The following is a 23,593-nucleotide window of genomic DNA, read 5'->3' on the forward strand; positions in this document are numbered from 1 at the left end:
TCTCAAAACTGAATTATTGTGAATTGTCCGTCTGTGTCTGTGTCTTGTTTATAATAGAATAACATATTGAGTTATTGACAGAATAATATATTTTTTTCTATATAAACCCTTTATAATTACAAACCCTCATAAAATCATCTATATTTTGATTCTTATATATGGTTGTACCTATTAATGTTAAAATACTGTACATGGAAGGAAAGTAAAACTTGTAATAGTAAAAATAGAAAGAAAATAAGTGTTTTTAACTGAATTTGTTAAGTAAATACAAGCAAAAATTTAAATGAATATCATGATTTTCATGGTATTAGGATTTATAAGATTCAAGATTATCAGAATGATAAAACAAATATTTTAAAGTGCACGCATCTATTCCAAGTTGATTGAAACTTTGTCTCATTTTAGGTGAGGATTACTTTCTTTCATAAATTTTAACGAAATTCTTAAAGAAGTACCAGAAAAACACAACTTTCTATTTTGTATTTTTGTAAACATAACCTCTCAAGAACTTTAATTGTTTTGTTTCCCTACAGTTGGCAAACTTAAAATTTGTCAGAGTGACCAACATAGAAAGGACACAATCACGCAAAATGGCGGCCCCCTAGTAGTGGTTATTTACTTTTTATTGAATTGGCAGTCCAGGTATATTGTTAAGTTCGTGCTTCACGCCCAATTTACTCGAGTTGACGAATTTTTAATCTTTGCTAGTTTTAGTTTGTATGTTTAGGATAAATAGTTTTCCTAAAAAAAAAGAAAAACTGTGTGCCTTAATTGCTCGCCGCAACAGCCACATATTCAATCAACGCTATTAGGCAGACCGCTGCTCCGAAACCATCCCCAACTATCAACGTGTATCCAAAGATGCCCGCCGCTCGGTCCATCCTTGTCGCACCTTTGGTTCTAGGCAAAGGACGAGATGTTTTCCGCATGCCAAAACAGCTGGTATATTTGCGGCTATTAAGTTAGAATAAGCGAATGTGAAGCATCTTGATTTTGCAACGCGAACTCACCCTCAAATGACGTGCAACATTTTCAGTCAATTGTATTGTTGGGTTTTTAATATTTGTTATATACCATTTATCTAATATTGAATGCACATTAAATTGTATGAATATATACCTTTATTTGTAGGTATCTGTAGGGAACGAGCTTGGATACCTACTATCTGTTACAGTTGCAGTTGTTACCGAAACTTTTATCATTAGCTGGTTCTACCAAAATTTTACTTTAGAGGTAGGGCCATTTTGGGCTAGACCCTGTACAACATACATACGAATTTTTTTAGTTGTTGCAGTTGATTGGATCGATTAATGATTTGAACTGGATAGACTATCCAGTAAATATACAAAAAATGTTGTTATTTACGATTAGAAGATTACAAAAACCTTTTTACTTTACAATGGGAAATTGGCATCCTTTGAATAATGATGTTTGCATTACGGTAAGAGCAAATTAGTTTAAATATATTCATTTTAATGGTTTACTCAATGAGCACAGGAGTTTGTTGTACCATTTTCAAATTTGCATATAAATTCCTTTGTCGTTTCGGGATTACATTCAAGAAAATCAAACCATTTGGTGGTAATCTTAATAATATCCTTGATGATGCCAATGGTTGTAACGACCTCTGCTCCTGTTTATTGTTGCATCCTGAGAGGAGTTTCCAAAAGAAAACCTATTTGCTTTCAACCACATCCATAGGGATTTCCAGTTATTGTATACTAACTTCACCCTAAAATTTGATAAAAGTCCCGGAATACTACAACCCGAAGAACCACTAGTGGACTATTTAAGTAGAACTAATATTTGATCCCAGATATATTCAGAGACAAATTGTGCTTATTGGGTTTTATTTTTACATAATGAAATATTGGTTTTCTTTTTAGACCATCAAAACTTCCTATTCATTTTATACGCTACTCACTCAGCTCAAATAATCGACTTTCTAAAAAAGGTAATTTGACAATGGGGATATCTTGGTAACTGCGTTAACTTCCTGCACTTATTTAGTTCTTGTGCATTTAATTTAATTAATAAATCATTCGAAAGTATACTTGGGATGTTTTTCTTTCGAAACCCATTTGCAATATCTCTTTTTATAATTAAGTTATATTACTTTAAAGTTTGAATTGTGAACGACGCCCGCAGTGCGAAACGTGTGTGACGTCGCTTATTAGTTAATCAATATTTTTTTCGATTTGCTAACAAGCGATTTTAGTTAACCGAATATCGGGGGAACGTTCCATTTTCGTATTGAAATTTTGTTTTTATAAAAAAACTGTCAACTAAATTGGTCATTATATGGTATCTTTATGTACATATGATTTAGTTGCCTAAAAATTATATTAATCGTATAAGGGCGTTTACACACACACCGGCAAGACCGGGGCCGGTATCGATGCCGGCACCAAAGGCAATGTAATAAAAATTAATATTTTCACACGTAGCCCGGTCCGGTTTATTTGACGTCACCGATTCCGGTTAATGCAACCGGAGATGAATTTGACAATCGGACCCAACGCACCGGTTCCGATTTGCCGACTTCACTGTTTTCTAATCTATACTTGTCCATACAGGCTCAGGCGTGACGATGCCGGGGATTATTTTTATGCATCTAAGTTTTCAGTTTAGTGCACAGAACACAAATATAGAGAAATGCGTGTTGCCTAATGAACAGACAGAAATTCTGTTGACATCTTTATTGACGTTGTTGACAGAGACGGGGGCAACCATCTTGGGTGGCATGTGGCGGGAAATTTAAGCCTGATTTATTGTCTGATATTTTAAATTCAAGTAATTTGCAGAATTAGGGTCAATTGGGGTAATTGTGTACGATATTTAATGTTTTGACTTGCTAAACGATTTTTGTGGGCATCACGCATTATGTTATATATGTAAATTAGCAGTCACATAGCTCATAGTATCTTCTTTCATAATTACTAGTGGTTTTCTGTAATTACGAGTCACATTAAGATAAAAAAAATATATTCAAGAAGCTTGTCCGTTTACATTTGCCCCTACTCTTTAGGGGTAATTGTAAACAAGCATCTCTTGACACATTTACTCTACCAGAAAAAAACCTGGGGCAAATGTAAACGAACTATATAAAGTCGCTGTGTAGCAAAATATTTTTTGATATAAGCCGTGTTTACATTTACCCCAAAATAATGTGACCTTAAAGGTTTTGCTTGCAATATAAATAAAAACTCGAGATAAAAGTTAATATTTTCCAACAGTTCTGTTTATTTTAACTAAAACTAAACTATTTTTGAGAACGCTAATAAAAGAAATTTATTGTAAGTATGTAATTATAATAATATTATACGTATAAAAAATTAGTTTTGCTCATAAACAGGAACTATCGCTGGAAAGTTGTATAGTATTCTCTTTCCCTTCATTTGAATCCCAGGATCGGGAAGCACACCAATGATTTGATTCAAGGTTATATAACTGACATCAGTTTCAACAATGTTGAAAAGCATTTTTGATGCATCCCAGGATTTAAGACCAGTCACTTTGATTTCCTTTTTCATCCACAGCTTCAATTAAACACACATATTTAAAAAGAGTAGTGTTTCTCTTTCCACCTTTGAACTGCACAAGAATAAATTTCCCTGTGGACAAGTCTGAACTCTCGACTGTTTTAAGCTCTATATCTTGTTTTTCCGGTTCTGCCCAATCTATTTCATCATCAGTATCACCTAGATTTATTTCTCCATCAGAACTTTCTGACTCTGCAACTGGTTCACTTCTCATTTTTTTCAATTTCGGCTCTAACTTTTTGTTGTCCGTTTTCGGATTAGCCTTTTTTCCTTTATTTTTCTTCTTCTCTTCTGCTTCTCTTAGTCTTTCCAAGACTTGGTTGGTTGTTAATACCTCTCCATATCTTTGTTGCTTTAATCTTGGTATGCCTTGTTTTTTCTCTTCAACAATATCTTCACGGCGGCTGAGTGGCAAGAAAATGTTGGTAATTTCTGTCGATTTACTGATAGACGATGACGTCGATGGTTGTGGACTATGGGTAGATGCCACTAATAATTTTTGGTAGTCAGTTGACGATGTAAAAGGCTGCTGTCGGCTTTCAGCTGATGACACTGAATGATGTTGACTACAACATGATGAAATTGAAGGCATTTGATCGTCGACCGTGGGTAGAAGTGGGTTTGGTTCAGAAATTGCAACAACAGTTGATTTAGAGGATACTGGTTGGATAATAATAGCATCGGATGTTACAGATTTCGGAGCTTTGAGGGCAGCTTCGTATTTGGCCAAGTCTTCTGGTGTAAATTCATTTTGTCGGAATTTGTTTCGATCAACTGGGTATACGCCAGTATTTTTAAATCCAGATATAATATTGCTAGAAACCATAGTTTCTTGCCAAGTAATTCGGTAAATTTTTCCTTAGTTAGCCGTCCACACCCTCGTCCCATTTGTTCCATACCAAACTTCACCAATTGTTTATTCCAGTTCACCTTTAAGGGTCCGAAGACACACTTGTCCAAAGGCTGAAGCTTATCCGTATGATGGCTTGGAAGCTTTATCAAAATAATATTGTTGTGCATTGCCTCTTCAATAATTCTGACGCTCATATGACTGCTGTGACCATCATACAACAGTAGAGCTGCTTGATCTAGAAGGTTTTAGAAAGTTCTTGAATCTTTAATGTGAGGTATAAACCCTGTCGTAAACCACTGGAAAAATTGCGGGTCCTCCATCCATCCATTAGTGGAGGCCGCATATAGAGTTCCTGGATAGGCGCTATTGGAAGTCCAACGAGCCTGAACTCCAGCTGCCTTGAATACGATGAGCGGTGTAAGTGCTTTTCCATCGGCAGAAACACATCCTAAGACTGTCGTCGACTCTCTTCCAGAGCCTTCAGATATCCGGCACAGGGCCTTTCCTTTCTCTCCAATTGCCCTAATACGATAGGGATCATTATTAAAACCTGACTTGTCAGCATTAAAAATAAAGCTTCCTTTATCATCTAAATTATTTTCATCAATGATTCTTTTCAGGTCATCAAAAAAATGGTAGACGATCTCAGGTTTTCTAGCATCCTTCCGCAGTTTTTGCAAATGTTCCGGTTTCTTAAGAGACAGTTCAGGATGTCTTCTCATGAATAAGTAGTACCAGTATTCTCCCGGTACTCCATTTTTAAATGGTGTTCTTAAACCTTTTGCATTAACATACTCTCCAACCAGTTGTCTAAGTTCTGCTTTGTCACATGGTAGACCCATCGCAGTACGTGCCAATAAACATTTCACTATTTCATTTTCGATATCTGAGGATAAAACTTGGGAACGTCCACCCTTTGTCACATTTAATGGAGTCTTTATTCCTCCTTTTCTTTGGTAAATAACTGATCAGGGAACACCATAGAACGTTTCTGCTTGACGATACGTTTTATTTTGGACATCTGCAACGGCTTTAAAGAAGGTGGTTCTTTTTTCCTTACATAAGTACGAGGCATCTTTACATTGCACCAAGACAAAGAAATTACTCATTTTACATAAATTATCGGCGAGACACATAATTTTATTATGTTTACAATTACCCCAAAAGTGTGTATACATTTCCCCCAAGAACAAATTTATTAGGGGAAAATGTAAACACTGAATTATTTTAGTGATTATAAAACTTGTCGACAGACATTTAGGCGTAAAATAGACACAATAGTATAATAAGCAATGTCCAAATGAAATATCTAACTTACCTCGATGATTTGCATTTGAAAACTTCAGTGCCGAAATTCACCATAAAACCACCAAACACATCAAATTGCATCAGCCAATTAATGCAAGAAGAGCACAAACAGGAGTAAAATTTCGAGGGAAACCGAGTTCGCCCGACGTCGGCACGACTCGAATAGTGAGCTTCGCGCTAAATTTGAAATCTAAATGTTGTTTTGTTCCTTATTTTAGATGTGTCTACAATTACCCCAGTTTACATTTACCCCAATTGACCCTACAAAAGTTGACGCGTTAACTGATGAGTGATATATAAATATATTTAAATAGAATTTTATTAAAAAAAAACAATATGCTTATCAATTTACAAATTGATATGCATTGCTCAGAAAAAAATAAAAATATTTCATCTCAAATTGATATGCATTGCTGAGAAAAAAATAAAAATATTGCATCTCAGACATACCTCATCACTTTAATGAAGAATTAACACAATCATCAACTAAAATATTATTTAATTTAAATTTGGTTCTCAAGACATTGCTTATTAAGATATTTAGCTATAGATACTTACCAAGAATTATAAATTGGCAGGATAGATATGGGACCAAATTTTAAATAAAAAAAAAACAAAACTAAATTGTCTTTTAAATATTTTATTTTATGATGAAATAAAATAAATTTAACAAAGGGTTTAAAATGCATAAAAAAGTTACAATATATTCTAAATTAATTACTGCAAACTGTAAGTATGGTATTAATAAGACCTTTTTATGTAAAAAATAGAATTGTTGCAGGTATAAAGCATATTTTAACTGAAAATACTAATTTCTGGATTCTCAAAAAAAATCTGCTTTTTTTTGTTTCCATAAGTGTATAAAACAATATAAGAAACATGTAACACACATACCTAAATAAAAAAAGTAACATATATATTTTTTAACCATCTATACTATAGTAACAAAATAATATATATCCACATATTATGGAAAACAAAATATAAACTCTTATAAAGACAGAAACTGAACCTATCTCTTGAAATAAATCTGGCTTTTCATTGTAAATAAGTTAATTAATATGACTAGATATAACACAAATACACATGTACAAGTTAATATGCATGTTTTTTTCCATTTTAATTTTTTAGTATAAGAAAGTAAAAACAAAATATGACTTTTGATTTTTGGTTAGTCACAATTGGGTAAAGATGTCAAAAGTCAGTGCCATTGTCTCCAGTAAGTATGGAACATGAAACATAAGAAAATATATTAAGACAGTGTATTGTGTATACTGTATACAATATTATATTTTAATTGGGTTAAAATTAAATCTCCTAATAAGTATTTCATCCTAATGATCCAAAATACATAAGTCTTTATTATTAGTAAGTATTGATTATCACATTAGTTATGATTACAAATTAAGGTTCTAAATAATACCAAAGTTTACAGAATAGAATACTATTATATTGTATTCTATTCTGTAAACTTTAATAATACTTTAAACGATTTTTATAATATGATTTTAATTATGGGTCAGTAAATAAAATAAGACTGTAAACAGCATAGCATTTACTACCAAAATATCTTAGGTAATTTAGGTATTTTAAAAAATAAGATATTACATACTAAAATCTTAGTATCATTAGCTAAAAAGTTAAAAAATAAAATTATTCTGATTGTGTATCATGAGTATTAAATGAGGATATTCAAGATCAAATTTTGAAGGCATTTTAGATTGTCAAAACTTTCTATTTTCTAGAATGACCAACACTTAAAGATTGTCGTTGTGATTTTGAAGCTGGCTTTTGATTTTATCCTTTAAATATTTATAAACCAACCAAAACATTTTCTCCAAATTGACTAAATGACCATGGCTATCCATAAATGTGCATAGCTTAAGGTGGATTAAGTCGATTAGGAAAATCAGTTTTTGAGAAGGATATGACAATCTTGATGTGTCATTATTTTCTTTAAATTGAACAAATAGGTGTTTCTACTCCATGTGAATATCATTTCTACCCAAGAACCAGAAAAGTGAGCAATTGGAGCAAACTCGATAATTGGTGACATTTTTAGTCGGACTTACATAACAGACTAAGATTTTTGTAAGGATGGATTCAATGGAAATTAAGAAAATCTATGATTTCTGTGACAGTCTGGGCAATTTCTAATATACAAACTACTGCATAAAGGATATTTGCATTAACATCTTAATCTAGATGGAGACAAAGAAAAAGAAATAGTTGATATTTTCCCAGTGAAGGTTCAAGAATTAAAACTGAATTGTTAAAAAAAAAGTTAAATTGAGAACGGTGACATAGATATGTCCAAAATAGGATTAAATCTATTGTATTATCATCCTGGAAAATAATAATACATCCAAGATGCACCTAAACATTATTAGAAAACACTTAGGTATGTCATAATTGAAATTTACCTGTCTCCTGCTCTATGTAGTTGCACGATGATTCGATGTTGGCACGTTTGTAAAATAATTTTTCAACCCAGGACTCAAAAAAACTACAAAAAGCTATAAATTTACTTAAAAATTTTAAATTGGGAGATAATCATGAGGCTTGGCTTGTTTACCACCCGAAGAGAACTTAAAAAATACGATCGTCAAATACGATAGTTAAAATGTCATTAACGTCACTATTTTCATATTTGATGTACGTACAAAAATTATACAGAATGAATCGGCCATCTTGGGTGGCAGACTATTCCGCCCCACCACATTCAACCTTCATACCGGTGGTTTAGTGTCTTATTAACCTCGTAGGAAGTAAATAGGATCGTTTGATGTTTAATATGATGATATGATGTTTAATCTATATATTTGTGTTCTGTGGTTTAATAACTTTTAATCATTTTGAACTGACAATGAGTAAATTGTTTAAGTATGATGTTGTTACGTTAATTGAAGCAATAGAAAATAAGCCTTGTTAGTGGGACAAAACTGCGGATTGCTTCAAAGATAAAAATGAAAAAGAAAAAGTTTGGAAGGAAGTATATGCGTTCTTTGAAGAAGATTTCCTACAAAAGGACAAAAAGGAACAACAGAAAATAGGTAAGTTAATATACATATATTAAGCAATATTACTACACAATTTAGATAGTTATTATATTTTGTTGATTTACCACGGCAACATCACTTCAGCAGTAACAAAATAATCTGCGAGGCGATTCCTTAAATAATTTGCATTTCTTGTTGGCCTAGGACAAGGAGCATTTTGCACATTTTGTAGCTTTTGCTGGCTTACATACATTTCTAATTTGCCTGCATCCCTTATTCGCACCACATTATGTAAAATTACTCATGCTTTAACAATGTCTTTAGATAATTGTTTTGATACATTTAATGCTCTGTGTAAAATTCTCCATTTATTAAAAAGTATACCGAAAGCACATTCGGTACGTTGAATGCCTGCCCGAGTGAAATGAATGAATTTCTTGCCCGAGTTTTCCAGTTGCTTCTAATGGACAGGGTGGTGGGATATGTAATTGATTTGTCATCATTAATTTAAAAAATACTGTTTGCTGAAATACAGATGAGTCGCAATCTTTGCCATAGGCCCCTATATATATATATATACATATATATATATATATATATATATATATATATATATATATATATATGAATTTATAATCAGAATCGACCACTGCCATAAGAATAATGGAAAAATAACTCTTGTTTTTAAGGTTCATTGAGCCACTATTAGGAAATCGGTTAACTCGTATATGTTTTCCGTCGATAGCGCCTAAGCAATAGGGAAACTGTGCGGATTTTTTAAAATTATCTGCTATACTTTGCCATGTTTCCTCTCTAGGTAGCGGAAGAAATTCGTCTTTCAATAAGTTCCATAAAGAGTTGCATACCAAACGAACAATTTTACTTATTGTGTTATTACTTACTTATTCCAATTCTATAGTAGTAGTGTAAATTAGTAAATGTTGCTCCAGACGCAAGGTACCTAAAATTTAAAAATACTATTATTAATTAGCATAATTATTCAGTGCATAGAATATGTGAGGAAAAAATATAATTTTTAAAGATATAAAATACCTTTTTTTTTTCAGTGTATGATTTTTTAATTTTACCTATACTATAGTAACAATTAACTATATTTTAATACCCTTTCGAAAGTTTTAGGTGAAATAACTCGTGCGAAATGGCAAAATATCCGTGACAGTTTTGTAAAGTCATTAAAGAAAAAATCTAGACAAGCCACTACAAAAAATATTTGTACCATGACAACCTAACATTTTTACTAAAAGTGGTACAATCACGCAGTCAAGTATTGATGACACCTAGGATAACGAGCATTCCCTGTTGAATGAAACCCAAGACGAAGCCGAGAAGGAGCCTGAAGTACAAGTGCAAGTCCAAAAAAATATTAACCCTAAGCCTGCAGGAAACTGGAACACATCAAAAAAGCCTCGCTTGCAAGAAGACGTAGATAAGAGAATTTTAAATGTCCTAGAAAACCCACCTGACGAGGATGAGGCATTTTTTATGTCAATTAACCCATCTACGAAAAATGTCAGAAGATGATAAGCTGGAATTCCGCATGAACGTACTTCAATTAATAAAAAATATCAACATGCGTAACAAAGTGCAATCGCCAGCATTTGCTACCCACACATCTACATCAACCTCTCGATCATCAACGCCATTTTCACACAATACATTTCCACTTTCCAATAACTCCAGTAATAGCCAATATGCTGAAGATTTTCAACAGAATCAACAGCAGTTTTTACCTTTACATACAACTTTATCTAATCCTTCCACAACAACTTTATCACAACCCACAATACCCTTTTATGAAAATCTCTAACTTATCAACTTGTTAATAAATACACAATAAAAATAATTTATATGTGTATTTATGTATATTCACTCACGTTATTGTTACTGCGACCATTTCCTTTGGAGGAATACATGCCCTAATATAATAATCGTTCCACTAGGAAATCAAAAGTATCAATACTCATTCTAAAGTAATTAAAGTATTGTATTTCCTAAGTTTTTCAAAAAGCGTGTAGAAGCTACCTTCTAAGTATCTCACAGTCAGCAAAGGATGCACCCAGTATTGTCTTTGCTTTTTGGCTTTTCGGTACTTTCTCCTGATATACAATAGCCCAAGAAAATAACGTTTATTACGAGCAGAAACATACATCTTTCTTTCACCACTGCCAAACACCGAATAAAATTGACGGCACGGAAATGCCGGTATATGTGAATTTAAATGTATTCCGGAATCGGAAACGGCACCGGCAACGGTATAGCCGGTGTGTGTGTAAACGCCCTAATTCTCAAGTGAATTGTTTGTCAAATATGACGTAACAGACTAACGAAACATATGATCACACTTAAAGAACGCGCAAAACGCTATATACAATATACAGTGCTTTCATTTCAAAACGATCCACCCTTAATAAGTTTCTTAAAAAGAAAAAAAAACACGTCAAATTAGATATACAGCGGGACGTTTAATTATGCATTTATTGAAGTTCTGTCAATCACCTCCTCACCTCCAGCCAACCTCACTTTAATATGTCAAATGGGAACCCCCATCGTGTGATACAGCATAGTAAGCAGCGTAAAATTCTCTATTCAACGGTACCAAAAAAAAATTAAATCGGTAAATGTATAAGCAAATAGTTAGCGAAAATATCTAGAAATAATGAATATTTTATTTACGCCAAACTTTGGTATGTCAAATAGCTACCCCATGGTGTGATATATTATTTTAAAGGGCATTTATTATGCTATCAATGGTTGTAAAAAACAAATAAAATTGATTGACCAAGAAGCAATTAAAGTGTAAATCGGTAGGGTAGAAAAACAAATTTAATTAGTTTAACGAATTTATTTTATTAAATGTTCAAAATGCGTGCCGTTATTAGCAAGACAATAAAAAAGCCTATTTTCAAACTCTTTACGAACATTGGCAAGGGTCTGCCCGCTAATTTCTCTGCATTCTTGAAATATTCTATTTTTTAAATTCTCAATACTCTCAGGTGGGGTTTTATAAACTTTGCTTTTTAAGTAACCCCAAAGAAAAAAGTCTAGTCTAGTCTAATCTAGTCTTTTTTTTCCGTACGACGTTTCGTTTCGGAGAAACCATCATCAAAATATTTAAATTGAAAAAAAAGAGTTTTTTTTTTATTTGGAATGTTTTGGAGTAGTAGGCAGTGAAATGATGGCACTAAGTATGATATAATAGGGTTTTATTAGTCATGTTCTAAAGCATTAAATTAAAATCACATTATTGACGATTTAAAAACTTCATGAGCTTATAATATAACTTACTATATATTCATCCATTCTCTGTTGTCAAGTTTACACGCATTTAGGAAATTCAAAAGAGGAAATTTTCAGCTATATATCAACACATATATCAAAATGATAATTTAACCTATTGATGTTAAATTTTGGATTAAAACTAAAAAGTATAAATAAATAAATATTATGGTAAGCGCAAAAATAACAACTTCAAAGCAAAAAAAAATTAAAGCAAAACAATGCAAAAGCTGATGTCATTTTGCGAAATGTCATCTTGACAAACGGCTTTGTCTTTATATTCGGCATTTGTGCAGTTCTGTGTTTTTCTTTAGTTTTTGGTTGAAAAAAAAAGGTTGAGTCATTTCAATGTTTTTGCAAACTGTTACGATAGTAAAAATATGCCGTTTGTGCTGCCCTATGAGAAAAGGTATCCTCTTGACCTTCCTCTTGAACTTTTTCTTGAACGAACTTCGCCTTCAATTGCCTCCTGAATTTCTTCTTCAATTTTCTTATGGCCGTAATCTTCTACATCCTCCCTTACCAGCTGATTTTTAATTCGTTTTGTATAGTCGCATTATGATTCAATACTCGCAGTTGAGATGAGATTTCCCAAATCATCAATTTCAATTATTTCAACAGTATTATTTAGTGCTGTATTATCTTCAAGCATCATACTGCTGCCGTGGTAAGAAACTATTTCTTCTAAATTTTCAATTTCGGCAATGCTACAAAAAATATGATTAAACATATATAGCTATCTGAGATAGAATCAATAAGTCACTAAAGCATTTTATTTAAAAATTTAATATAAAAAAACTCTGTTGAAACCACGATAATTATTTGAAATTTGATAAATCTTAAAAATGCATCTTAAATTGCAAACTTAAAATTCAAATTCAAATTCAAATTCAAATTTATTAATCATTTTGGTTATATTATAACAATTTTTAACTTAATTATATTCAATAATAATAGTTAACAGTCATTGTTTTTAACATACACCTAGATGTTGTAACATCTGTTTGTGTATGCTGAGAAATCACAAAATTTTAGTAATAATATAAAATATAACTAACCATAATCTACAACTAAACAAAAATTCTCCAATAAAATTTCCCTTCCCAAAACTATTTAAAAAAATTAAATTTATCTATATTTGAATAAATAAATTTTCTACAGACCTTACTAAAGTTTTTAATATTATTTATATTTTTTAAGCTGTTTGGTAAGATGTTATAAAATTTCGGGGACAAGTATCCTAAAAATCGTTGCCCTATAGTTTTTTTTATGTTTGGTATTTTTAGGTGTCTGTTTATATTATTTCGGGTTGTGTAGGAATGACTAACATAATTCTTGATTTTTTCTGATTTATGTGTATAAATGCATGTTGACAATATGTAAATTGAGCGTATATTAAAAATTTCTTCAGAATATAATTGTTGTGTAGGAAATCTTTTTTGTTTTTTGTATATAACTTTTAAAATAAAGTTTTGTACTACATTAAGTTGTTTTAAACAATTCTTGTATAGACCTCCCCAGACAATCACCCCATACCTTAACAAGGACTCAACCAAGGATTTATAAATTAAAATTAGTAGTTTTTCATTTAAGATATTTCTCAAAATATGAAATCGATAAATAAGTTTACGGATGTTTTGTGTTAATTTTAGAATGTGTTGGTCTCATTTTAAATGTTTATCCACAATGATACCCAGATATTTAGTAAATGAAACTTCCTTGATATCAATTAATTCAAGCTTAATTTGTTGAAAGCTGGGGCGATTAGCAGCTGTTATAGAAAATGCAATATAGTTTGTTTTTTGACTATTGAGACTTAATTTAAAAGAATCCAGCCAGTTCTTGACTGTTGCTAGACCAAGTTCTGCAGTTTTTTTTGTGTCTCCCCAAGAAATTCCGTGAAACACCGCAACCGTGTCATCTGCATATGATATCAGTGACCCGTCATGAATTTTAAGATTGGTAAGAGCGTTAATATAAGTTATAAAGAGTATAGGTCCAATAACTGTTCCTTGTGGAATTCCAATTTTTATATAAGATGGTTCACTAATCTCATTATTTATTTTTAAAGACTGTTTTCTGTCCCCCAAGTAACTTTCAAAGACCCTTGACACTGGACCTCTAATACCATAAGATCTTAAAGTATCTAGCAAAAGCTCATGCGGTACAGTGTCAAAGGCCCTTGCTAGGTCCAGAAACACTGCCAAACACTTTCTATCACCATCAAAAGCCTGATTCACTCGCTTTGTTAATTCGCAGACAGCATCGGATGCGCTGAGCCCCCCAATGAAACCAAACTGATTTTGTGTTAATATGTTATTTTTTTGTAAATAGTCAATAAGTCTATCTTTCAAACATTTCTCGAAGAGCTTGGAAAAATTATTGATCACACTTATAGGACGATAGTTACCTATTTCACATTTATCACCTGATTTATATATTGGAGTGATTATTGATACTTTAAATTGAGTAGGTACTGTTCCTGTTTTAAATATTAGGTTGATAATGTGAACCAATGGTTCAATAAGGTAAATATGAAATTTTTTTATAAATTTTGAGCTAATAGTATCTATCCCAGGCGCTGAATTGTTTTTTAACGAAAAAATATGTTTAATTATTTCATTCCTATTAGTTGGTTTTAGAAACATTGAAGATACACTGTTATGATTAATTTTGAATTGTTTTTTTGGTTTTTTTATTTGGTTTTGCATATTTACTCCTACGTTTATAAAATACTGATTACAAAAGTTTGCCATGTCTTTGTTATTTGAAAATTCTTTGTTATTATTTTTTATTTTTATTATGTCATTTCCTTTAGTAGTAATTTGATTTGTAACCTCATTTATAACCTTATACATTTTGCTCATATTATTCTTAGATTCCTCAATTTTTGTTTTGTAATAGTCATTTTTACATTTATTTATTATTTTACCCAATGAGTTTCTGTATGTTTTATATTGTTGTTCTTTTTCCAAACTATAATTTTTATTCAATTTTCTTTTCATTTTGTCCCTATTTTTTATTGAACATATAATAGCAGCAGTTATCCAAGGTTTTATTTTTTTAATTATTTTTTGTTTTAATATTTTTGTCTCTTCACAGCTTTGTATAATATGTTCGACAACATTATAAAAAATTTTGGTTGCAATTTCGACATCATTAATATTTAAGATAGTGTTTTCCCAATTTTGTTTTATAAGTAAATCTTTTGCCTTCTCATTGTTTAATATTTTTATAGTTTTAATTTTTATATTATTGGAAACATTACCTGCCCGAACCTCGTCTCTAGCAAAATTAAGCAACACAGGATAGTGATCGGTAACGTCAGTTTCCAAAATAAAAGAAAGATGTTTATTTTTGTTTTCCAAAAATTTTTTTTTAAGGAAAATGTGGTCAATACAGGTCCTTGATGTTAATGTGACCCGTGTAGGACCAGTTATAAGGGAGTAGAATCCGTAAGACATCAAGAGAGCTAGGTAGTTATTTGTATCAGCTGAATTTTCAGATAGAGTATTTATGTTTATATCTCCCAGAAGTATTTCTGTTTGCTGATTACATTCACGTAATAAATAATTTTCCAGGTCATCGAGAAAAGACGATACTATCGTCGAGGGAGGTCTATATATACACGTTATGCCATATTGTATATCAGTTATAGCTAAAGTTATCCTAATCAAAGTAATTCCCGACCTAATTAGTTTTATATTTTCTACTTTGTTTATGTTTAAATTATTTTTTATATAAACAACCACCCCATCATTCTGGTTACAGTCTCCCCCATTATAATACATTTTAAAGCCCTCTATATTAAATTCATTACCAACCAATTGCCATGTTTCACCCAAAACAATAATGTCGCAGGATATTAAATTATGTGTTTGTAGAAAAACTATCATTTGATCAAAGTTTTTTTTTAAACTTCTTATGTTAAAATGAATGATATTTAAGAGTTTGGAACCTATGTTAATTTTTTTGCTTACATAATCACAGTCCGTACTTTGTTGATCCGCATTATCTAAAACGTCCAGTTCTTGTAGCACTTCTACCTCTTGCCTATTATTTGCCATAACTTCCATCATAGTCAATTTTGTTTTTCAAAAGCGTGATTTGATGTTCAAAAGACGGACAAGTTTTGTCGTTTGCGGCATGATATATAAAATGATTGAATAAATGATTTTTTAGTGACAAGTTTTCGGCAGATTTTTTCGTTACTGCTTTAGCACTGTCAGCCGTTACGTTTGTTTACGTTGTCATCAACTAATTTAGTTTATAGTTAGAGATTTAAATTTAAATCGCCAAGTCATAAGGAAGCATTTTACCTCATTGTTTCTATTCTAATTATTAAATTAAACATTTTCTTATTTACCTTCTAATACTAGTGTCTGGATCTGGATCAGACGAATTTTCTGTAAATACATTGAATTTGACGTTAGAAACTTTCAAATCTTCCTCAACACAAGTTAAATGTAGTGCTAAAAGAGCCATACATGTTTATTTTAAATATTATCGAATATTAAGAAGATCTCGCGCTTACCCAACTGTGGCTGAAAATCGTCTTCAATAGGCACTGACTGATGTAAAGGGTAATATTACCGAGGTAACATTACCCTTTACATCAGCCAGCATCAGGAGGGTTGTTTATAGCCATTATAACTATCAGTGCAATTTTTATTAAATAACTGTAATTATTTTAGGTGATATTTAAACTGGTGAGTAAATATTTTTTAAGTTGACCTCTTCTCGAAATGCATGATGTTTATTTTGTAGTTGCGATAATATGGTTAAGCCAAAGAGTGATGTTTGAAGATACTACGATCTTAAAGATAAAGACAACTATTCCTGTAAATATTGTAAAACCTCCTTTAAAAGAAATGCTACCAGACAGTTCTAACATTTGCTTAAATGTGTCAAAATACCTGAAAATATAGTACACATTCTTAAAAAAGGGAAATTGCCTGTTAAAAATGTTTTCGGTAGTAACAATAATACCAATACTTCGCGAAGTTCACCCATGGTATTAGAAGATAGTGATACTGAAATTGCTGATTATGAAACCTCTCAGCAGGGACACGCATTTGAGACTTTAGACTCAAAAATAGCTTCAATAGTTAGGCCTGTGCGTTCCTCAGCTAGTTCTTCTTTTTCAAGTACATCTAAAGCATCACAGAGTACAATTTCTTCGTATATTGATAACATGTCCTCTCAAGAAAACAAGATTGATGAAATACTGGCAAGGGCTATTTATGTCTCAGGAGCCCCATTAGATATGACAACAAAAAAAGTGTAGTTAGATGTATTCAAAGCAATGAGATGCGCATATAAACCGCCTTCTCGTTACCAGTTGTCAAATCCACTACTCGAATCCGAGTATACTAGACTACAAGCTGCAGTTTCTTCAAAAATTAGTGAAGCACCTATCTTAAGCTTACAAATGGATGGTTGGTGAAATTGTAGAAATGACTCTATATCCAATGTTGTTATTAATACACCTCTTCCGGTATTTTATAAATCAATCTATACCGAAGATAACAGACATTTAGCAACATTTTTAGCCTCAGAAATTGAAAAAGTATTGGAAGAATTGGGAGCTTCAAATTTTTTGGCTATTGTCACTGACAACGGAGCTAACATAAAAAAGGCTCTTGAAATAGTTAGCAGCAAGTACAATTACATAACTAATTATGGTTGTATTTGTCACGGTATAAACCTTCTGGTTGAAGACTTCTTGAAATTAGACCATTTTGCCAATTTTAAAAAGAACATAATTTTAATTGTATCAGAGTTGAAAAATTTGCAGATTTTACATGCAAGGTTTTACCTTTTTTTAAGGTTCGAAAAAATCCAGTTAAACAAAACGGGACGATACGTCTCTTTAAAATTGCCGGTGAAAACAAGATGGGGTTCCTTTGTTTCTTGTTTAAAAAGCTTTTTGGACACTAAACATTCATTGAAAAAGTTTAGCAGTTGATAATAACCCAGATATTTCTGATGTTCTTTCAACAAATACAGTAAGTTAATTTCTTCTTCAAAATTAATTTTGGTTACAAATAGAGGCAACTTATGACTTGTTCCAGCCAATCTCTAAGTGGATAACGTTTTTTGAAGCTAACGGGCCAACAATCTCAAAAGTGTTTATCTGCTTTTTTGAGAAATAAGATCTATATTACGTGACAAAGTATCAAATTTATCTGTTACTATGTTGGAATCCCAGAAAATATGTTCAATTCTTGAAAAACGAGAAAATAAATGTTTAAAACCCTAAAATAAGTAGATTGGCTGTAGACATTTTAAATTTACCATCGTCAACAGCCGCAACCGAAAGAACGTTTAGTACTTATGTATTTATTCATCGGCAAAGAAGAAACAGGCTTACCGTGGAAAGAGCCGAAAAACTAACCTATATTGCCCATAATTATAATTTATTAAACGAAGATCATTCAAGAAGAGAAAAAGCTACTGAGGATTCTGAGGAAGAAATTGAAAAAGAAGATCTCGGTTTCGAAATTATAGACTTGACTGAATTAACCAAGGAGAAAGAAGAATCAGATGAAGAGGTTGGGGATGATGAGGATGATTTACCATTATCCACTCTATTACGTAGTTTATTCTGACTCGTTTTTTTTTGTGTTTCCTAATGTTTTTACAGTTTTGAATTTAAAAAACTAGTATTAGTTGAAAAGCTGTTTTTTTTTTTAAATAAATTGCCAATATTACCGTAATATTACCGATTTTTAAATTACCGGAAATTTTACATCTATAGGCACTGAGAGTATCGCTAAAAGATGCTCTAAGTTTGCAACTTATCAATTTGCAATATTTTGGAAGTTCGTGATGCCATACCTTACAATGTTTCAACGCGTAAAGAAAACGTAAAAAATATTCACAAGAATGACAACAAAAATAAAATTTTAACACCGCGCCAAAATTTTTACCACACTAAATATTTTAGGTTGTTATTGACCTTTTTAACGACATTACAACCACTTTCGATTAGATAGTTCTATCTGCATTGAGATAGAACTTTGTTACTCTTTAAATATGAATGAAAGAATGATGAAAAATGAAAACTTTTTATATTAAAATTATGATTTAAAAGTAATCAGATAGAATGTAATAGTGCTATTTCGGTTGTTATCGCACAGATAGCGCCAGTATTCTTAAAATAGTTAAAGTAAGGCATTTAAAACTTTATTACATCAAAATCTCAATTTTGGTAAGAAATGGAGTTAGAACCTTATTATCCTAATGCGACGAAATACAACTGTTTCTTATATTTGATCAGTAATTGAAAAGGATCATAAAACCATTTATTACTATCTACTTAATTTGAAATATTGATGGATTATTCTCAAAGAGGCTCAGCATAAGGAAAAAATTAAAGTTAAAGAATTTACTTTGACTTTAATTCTCACTTTCAGAACTTGACCGACTGTTTCCAAAGATTTTAATAAAATAAGTATTTCCTATTTAAACTAGTATTGCTCTTTCATTACTGTTTATAAACTTGTTTGTATATAAAAGTTCAGTCGTTTTTGTTTCTAATCGTATATTAATGTTTTAGTCCAGTATTAGGTTTTTCAAATTTTTAGGATATTAGTGTGAAGTAACTCAAAAAGACTACGTTAATTACACCCTAAGGAATCATGAAAATTTTTTGTAATATCTTTTACACGCAATTAGTGTACACAGAATGTATATCCAGAATATTAATTAAAAAAGAAAAATGTTTCAAAATTCAGTCAGTTGTATCATCTTAAATTTAAGGAAAATTATAGATTCAATTTTTTTATTTCGTACTACCTTAAATATGCCTTATACGATTATACGATTTAGGCCGCTCTTTTCACAAGTAAATACCATAAAATGTCATAACATCATCATATCAAGGGACAAACGTCTTCATAAACGTAGAATAATAAAAACTTAAAACTTCTATAATAATTATAAAATATTTAATTTCCATAAAAATGCTTTTTATTAGATAAGTACCTTTAATCTAATTAAGTACGTTAAAAAAACGCATAAAGAGTTCATAAACGGTAATATTGTTAATAATTTAAAACACAATCTATTAATAATAAATATTTTCATGTAAATATTTTTGACGACGTCACTGGTAAAGATTACTTGTGTCGGTGGAATCAACAATGCGATCTAGCGACATTGCGATATTGTTGCTTTTTTTCTCTAATATAGGGACGTTATCTACATTAATTTAACTCTGAATGTTGACTTCTTTATAGAGTATCTTCTCATATTTTATGAAAAAAAATGTTTCATATTTTATTTAAAAGAAATAGTATTATTTTGTGCCTGTCAAAATAAGGGTCAAATTTTTATGATATTATAAAGTGTGATTTTTTTATCATTTCTACATAAGAATTTTGCATCATTGCATCAGAGATGTTGCAAGCAAACAAACTGCCCATAGTTCCATGGCAATGCTAATTCTAGCCTTTCGATGTTCTAAGCTAATTAACTGAAAAAAAATAGTTTAGAACTACTTAGTAAAAACTTTAGTTTACTAGTTTCTTGAATGCACCATACTGCTTAAGATTCGAAGCCAATCGTCCTAAAATTTTTGTACTGGGTTGCTTTCTTTCTAGATAGTTATTTAAATACATACAACCTGCTTTAGCGGTATTGCTACATAGGATATAACATTTTAAGATATCAAACGAAAGAACAAAGTTCAAAAACACTATGTATCAATAATATGCCAATAAAATTATTCTGACAGTTTCTTAGGGCCGTCATTTCACCGCCTAATATACCAAAACATTCGCAATTAAATAAAAAAATTCAATTTTTTCTAATTTAAATATTACAGAATCATATTGTGTCATACATCATGTTGCATTGTTTTTTAGAGCTTAAAAAGCGGCTATGAGAAAGTGTCATTTGTTTTTCATATCTTTTTAAATCATGCCAGATAAAAATATAAACGAAATCGGCAAATTTCGGTTTTTTATGTATATCTTCAAAACTACTTGGAATTTTAAAACTTTCTAAACAGCTTGTTGTATGTAATTGTTGTGATTGAAAAGACGCAACTTTTCTCTATTTTAACCATCTTCGTATCTCTTTTGCTTTCCAAGATCCCCATGATTACATTAAAACGAAAAAAAATCAGACAATTTTTAAATGTTATTTATATACGAAAAATTAACATGAAAGATATGTGCATTGCAGAATTTTGGATCATTCTGTATACTTACAATAAATAGTTATGGCAAGGCAGGCAGCTTGTAGGTGCTCCAGCGGCACGTAACGCAGGCGCTTCTGCTATCCGGCTCACATTTATCGATTTGCCCTACTAAGACCATTCAAAAACGGTGTTTCTGCAGGACATGGATCCTCCTGCTGTGTTAATATAAGCCTTAACACTATATTATTCTCCTAAAGTTGACGCGGCACATCTTGACAGCCCCCCATTTAATTAAATTTAAAATAGTTTCTTATTATTAAATTGAAAACATAATTTGCATTTGGCAGTGCGTGATCTCAGCTTGACTCGTACAAAAAATTGATTAAGTTAAAGCGATTTGTCGGCATTCCATTATAGTTTGTTTATATTACTGTCGGAAATGAAACATCGAAAATATGCTTTTATCACAGTGTTTTTGTGCGTTTGTTCCTACGGGCTGGCGCAGGATGAACGGGATACCAAGCAGCACCCCGAATTAACCAAAGTGTAAGTTTGATTATTCCTCTTGGTAATTTTTTATTCCGTTCGTACAAATCCTATTAGTTGTTTTGCGGTTTGTTTAATAGGAATTTATTTAAAATTAATATAAAAATTAGAAGCTAGAAATTTTAGTTTTTGCATATATACAGGGTGTTTGGAAGGCATATGTTTAGGAGCATATTGGGGGGTAAAAGACTGTTCTTTCCTAGCTAAGCTATCAGAAAATCGTAAATTTTGACTTATGGCCCCCAATGTTAAGGTTACCATACTTTTTTTTTGGACGACTTATTTATTTCTTTCCTCAAAAAATAGGTTAATTCTAACACATTGTCTACAGTTTTTACTTCCAACATTTTCTAATAAATGTTTATAAAATCTAAAAAATTTCTTTGAATACTTTAGTTTATTCTACACTTTAAATGTGTAGAATAAACTAAAAAACTATATTTCATGTGCCTTAAAAGGTATTCCAATTTTGGAAAGAAATCTTTTAGTCTTCTTCCTTGAAGATATAAAAAAAGCCGTCACATACATGGAACAAAAATAGAAAACATTTGATATGAAAAGTTACATCAAATGTATTTTTTGATAAACTAACCGTTTTCGCGTTATACAGGATGTTAGTAAATAAGTGCGACAAATTTCAGGGGGTGATTCTGCGTGGAAAAATAATGACAGTTTGCTATATAAACGTATGTCTGCAAGTGCTTCGTTTTCCGAGATACGGGGTGTAAGTTTTTCTTAAAAATTGACGATTTATTTATTGCTTTGAAACCGGTCGAGATATGCAAATGAAACTTGGAGGGTTTTAAGGATGGTTATCGTGCATTTTTTGCATGCAATTAAGAATTTTATGTTCACCGTTGGCGCGCATACGGGTAATGATCTCAATTTTATTAAAGGAAAAAATGGTACGTCACTGAGATATTTTAAATTAAAAATAATTTTTAAATTCCTCGTTTAATTTGTGGCAAAAAACCTCTCACACCTTTTTTTCGTATGTGGCGCCGTTTTTATGCAAAAAAAAACATCTTGACGCGTATTTTCATTTCTGTAATACATTATCAAGAACTACCTACAACAACAGTAAACCAGAACAAACCTAGAAAATAACAAAATTTTAAATAGGCGCAAAGCTACAACAAGTGTTCAAAATGACCTCCCTCAGACGTTACACAAGATTCAATTCTTCGCCTCATTGATTCTCGTATTCGCGCAAATATTTCTAATGTATTTCTTGTTATCTCACAGCCGGCTATAATTCGATTCCTCAGGTTCCATCAACATTTTCGACGGGAGTGGAATAAAATAATGACTTAAGAAAACCCCAAATGCAAAAATCTAGAGGATTTAAATCTGGCGATCGAGCAGGCCAACGTATTTTCAAATCTAACGATTTGGAAATACTGTATCTAAGTGATTACGTACATTGATACTAAAATCCACCATCATGCATGAACCATAGATTGTAGATTGTAGATTGAGAAGGGAGTCGTTTCGGCTGATCCGCCGCTCAGCACTGCTACCTGTGAGATATTTTGTGCATAACTCTACTTGTCTTGGTTTGTCTCAAAAAGTCTTAGACTTCTGCCGTACAAAGCTATATTTTTGGGAGGTAGTTGTCCCACTTCTTGAGGTGTTGGTTGTACCCCTTCCAGGTACTTGAGCCTCTTGCAGAGTTGGGTCGGGCATTCACAGAGCAGGTGTTCTGCTGTTTCTGTGGCATTGCTGCAGAATCTACATTGGTCATCCTCTGTTTGCATGAACCATAAGTATTGCCTCAGCTGTAGAGGAATTTCTTCAAAAAGAACAGGTTCTTCCTATAGGAAATGAAAATAAAATTCTCCTGTTAGGCGTTGTGGGAAGAAATATGAGCCGAATAAATGATCGACAATTAATCCAAGTC

The 23,593-nt window shown here is 31.6% G+C and overlaps 2 protein-coding genes across 4 annotated transcripts in view; both read left to right on the plus strand.

Annotated features, from left to right (window-relative positions):
- Positions 1-1,999, plus strand: part of LOC126738322 (odorant receptor 2a-like) — a 44,443-nt gene extending 42,444 nt beyond the window's left edge. The window contains exons 6-8 of the mRNA XM_050443591.1: positions 1,132-1,233; positions 1,286-1,441; positions 1,887-1,999. Coding sequence (XP_050299548.1) covers positions 1,132-1,233; positions 1,286-1,441; positions 1,887-1,937 — 309 coding nt within the window. The 3' untranslated portion in view covers positions 1,938-1,999. The remainder of the gene's footprint in view (positions 1-1,131; positions 1,234-1,285; positions 1,442-1,886) is intronic.
- A 19,324-nt stretch (positions 2,000-21,323) lies between these two features.
- Positions 21,324-23,593, plus strand: part of LOC126738338 (voltage-dependent calcium channel subunit alpha-2/delta-3) — a 97,529-nt gene continuing 95,259 nt past the window's right edge. For all 3 annotated transcript variants that reach the window (XM_050443611.1, XM_050443612.1, XM_050443613.1), the window contains exon 1: positions 21,324-21,693. In XM_050443611.1, the coding sequence (XP_050299568.1) occupies positions 21,587-21,693 (107 nt within the window). In that variant the 5' untranslated portion in view covers positions 21,324-21,586. The remainder of the gene's footprint in view (positions 21,694-23,593) is intronic.

Source organism: Anthonomus grandis, chromosome 7 (assembly GCF_022605725.1).
Source record: "Anthonomus grandis grandis chromosome 7, icAntGran1.3, whole genome shotgun sequence".
NCBI classification, from domain to species: Eukaryota; Metazoa; Arthropoda; class Insecta; order Coleoptera; family Curculionidae; genus Anthonomus; species Anthonomus grandis.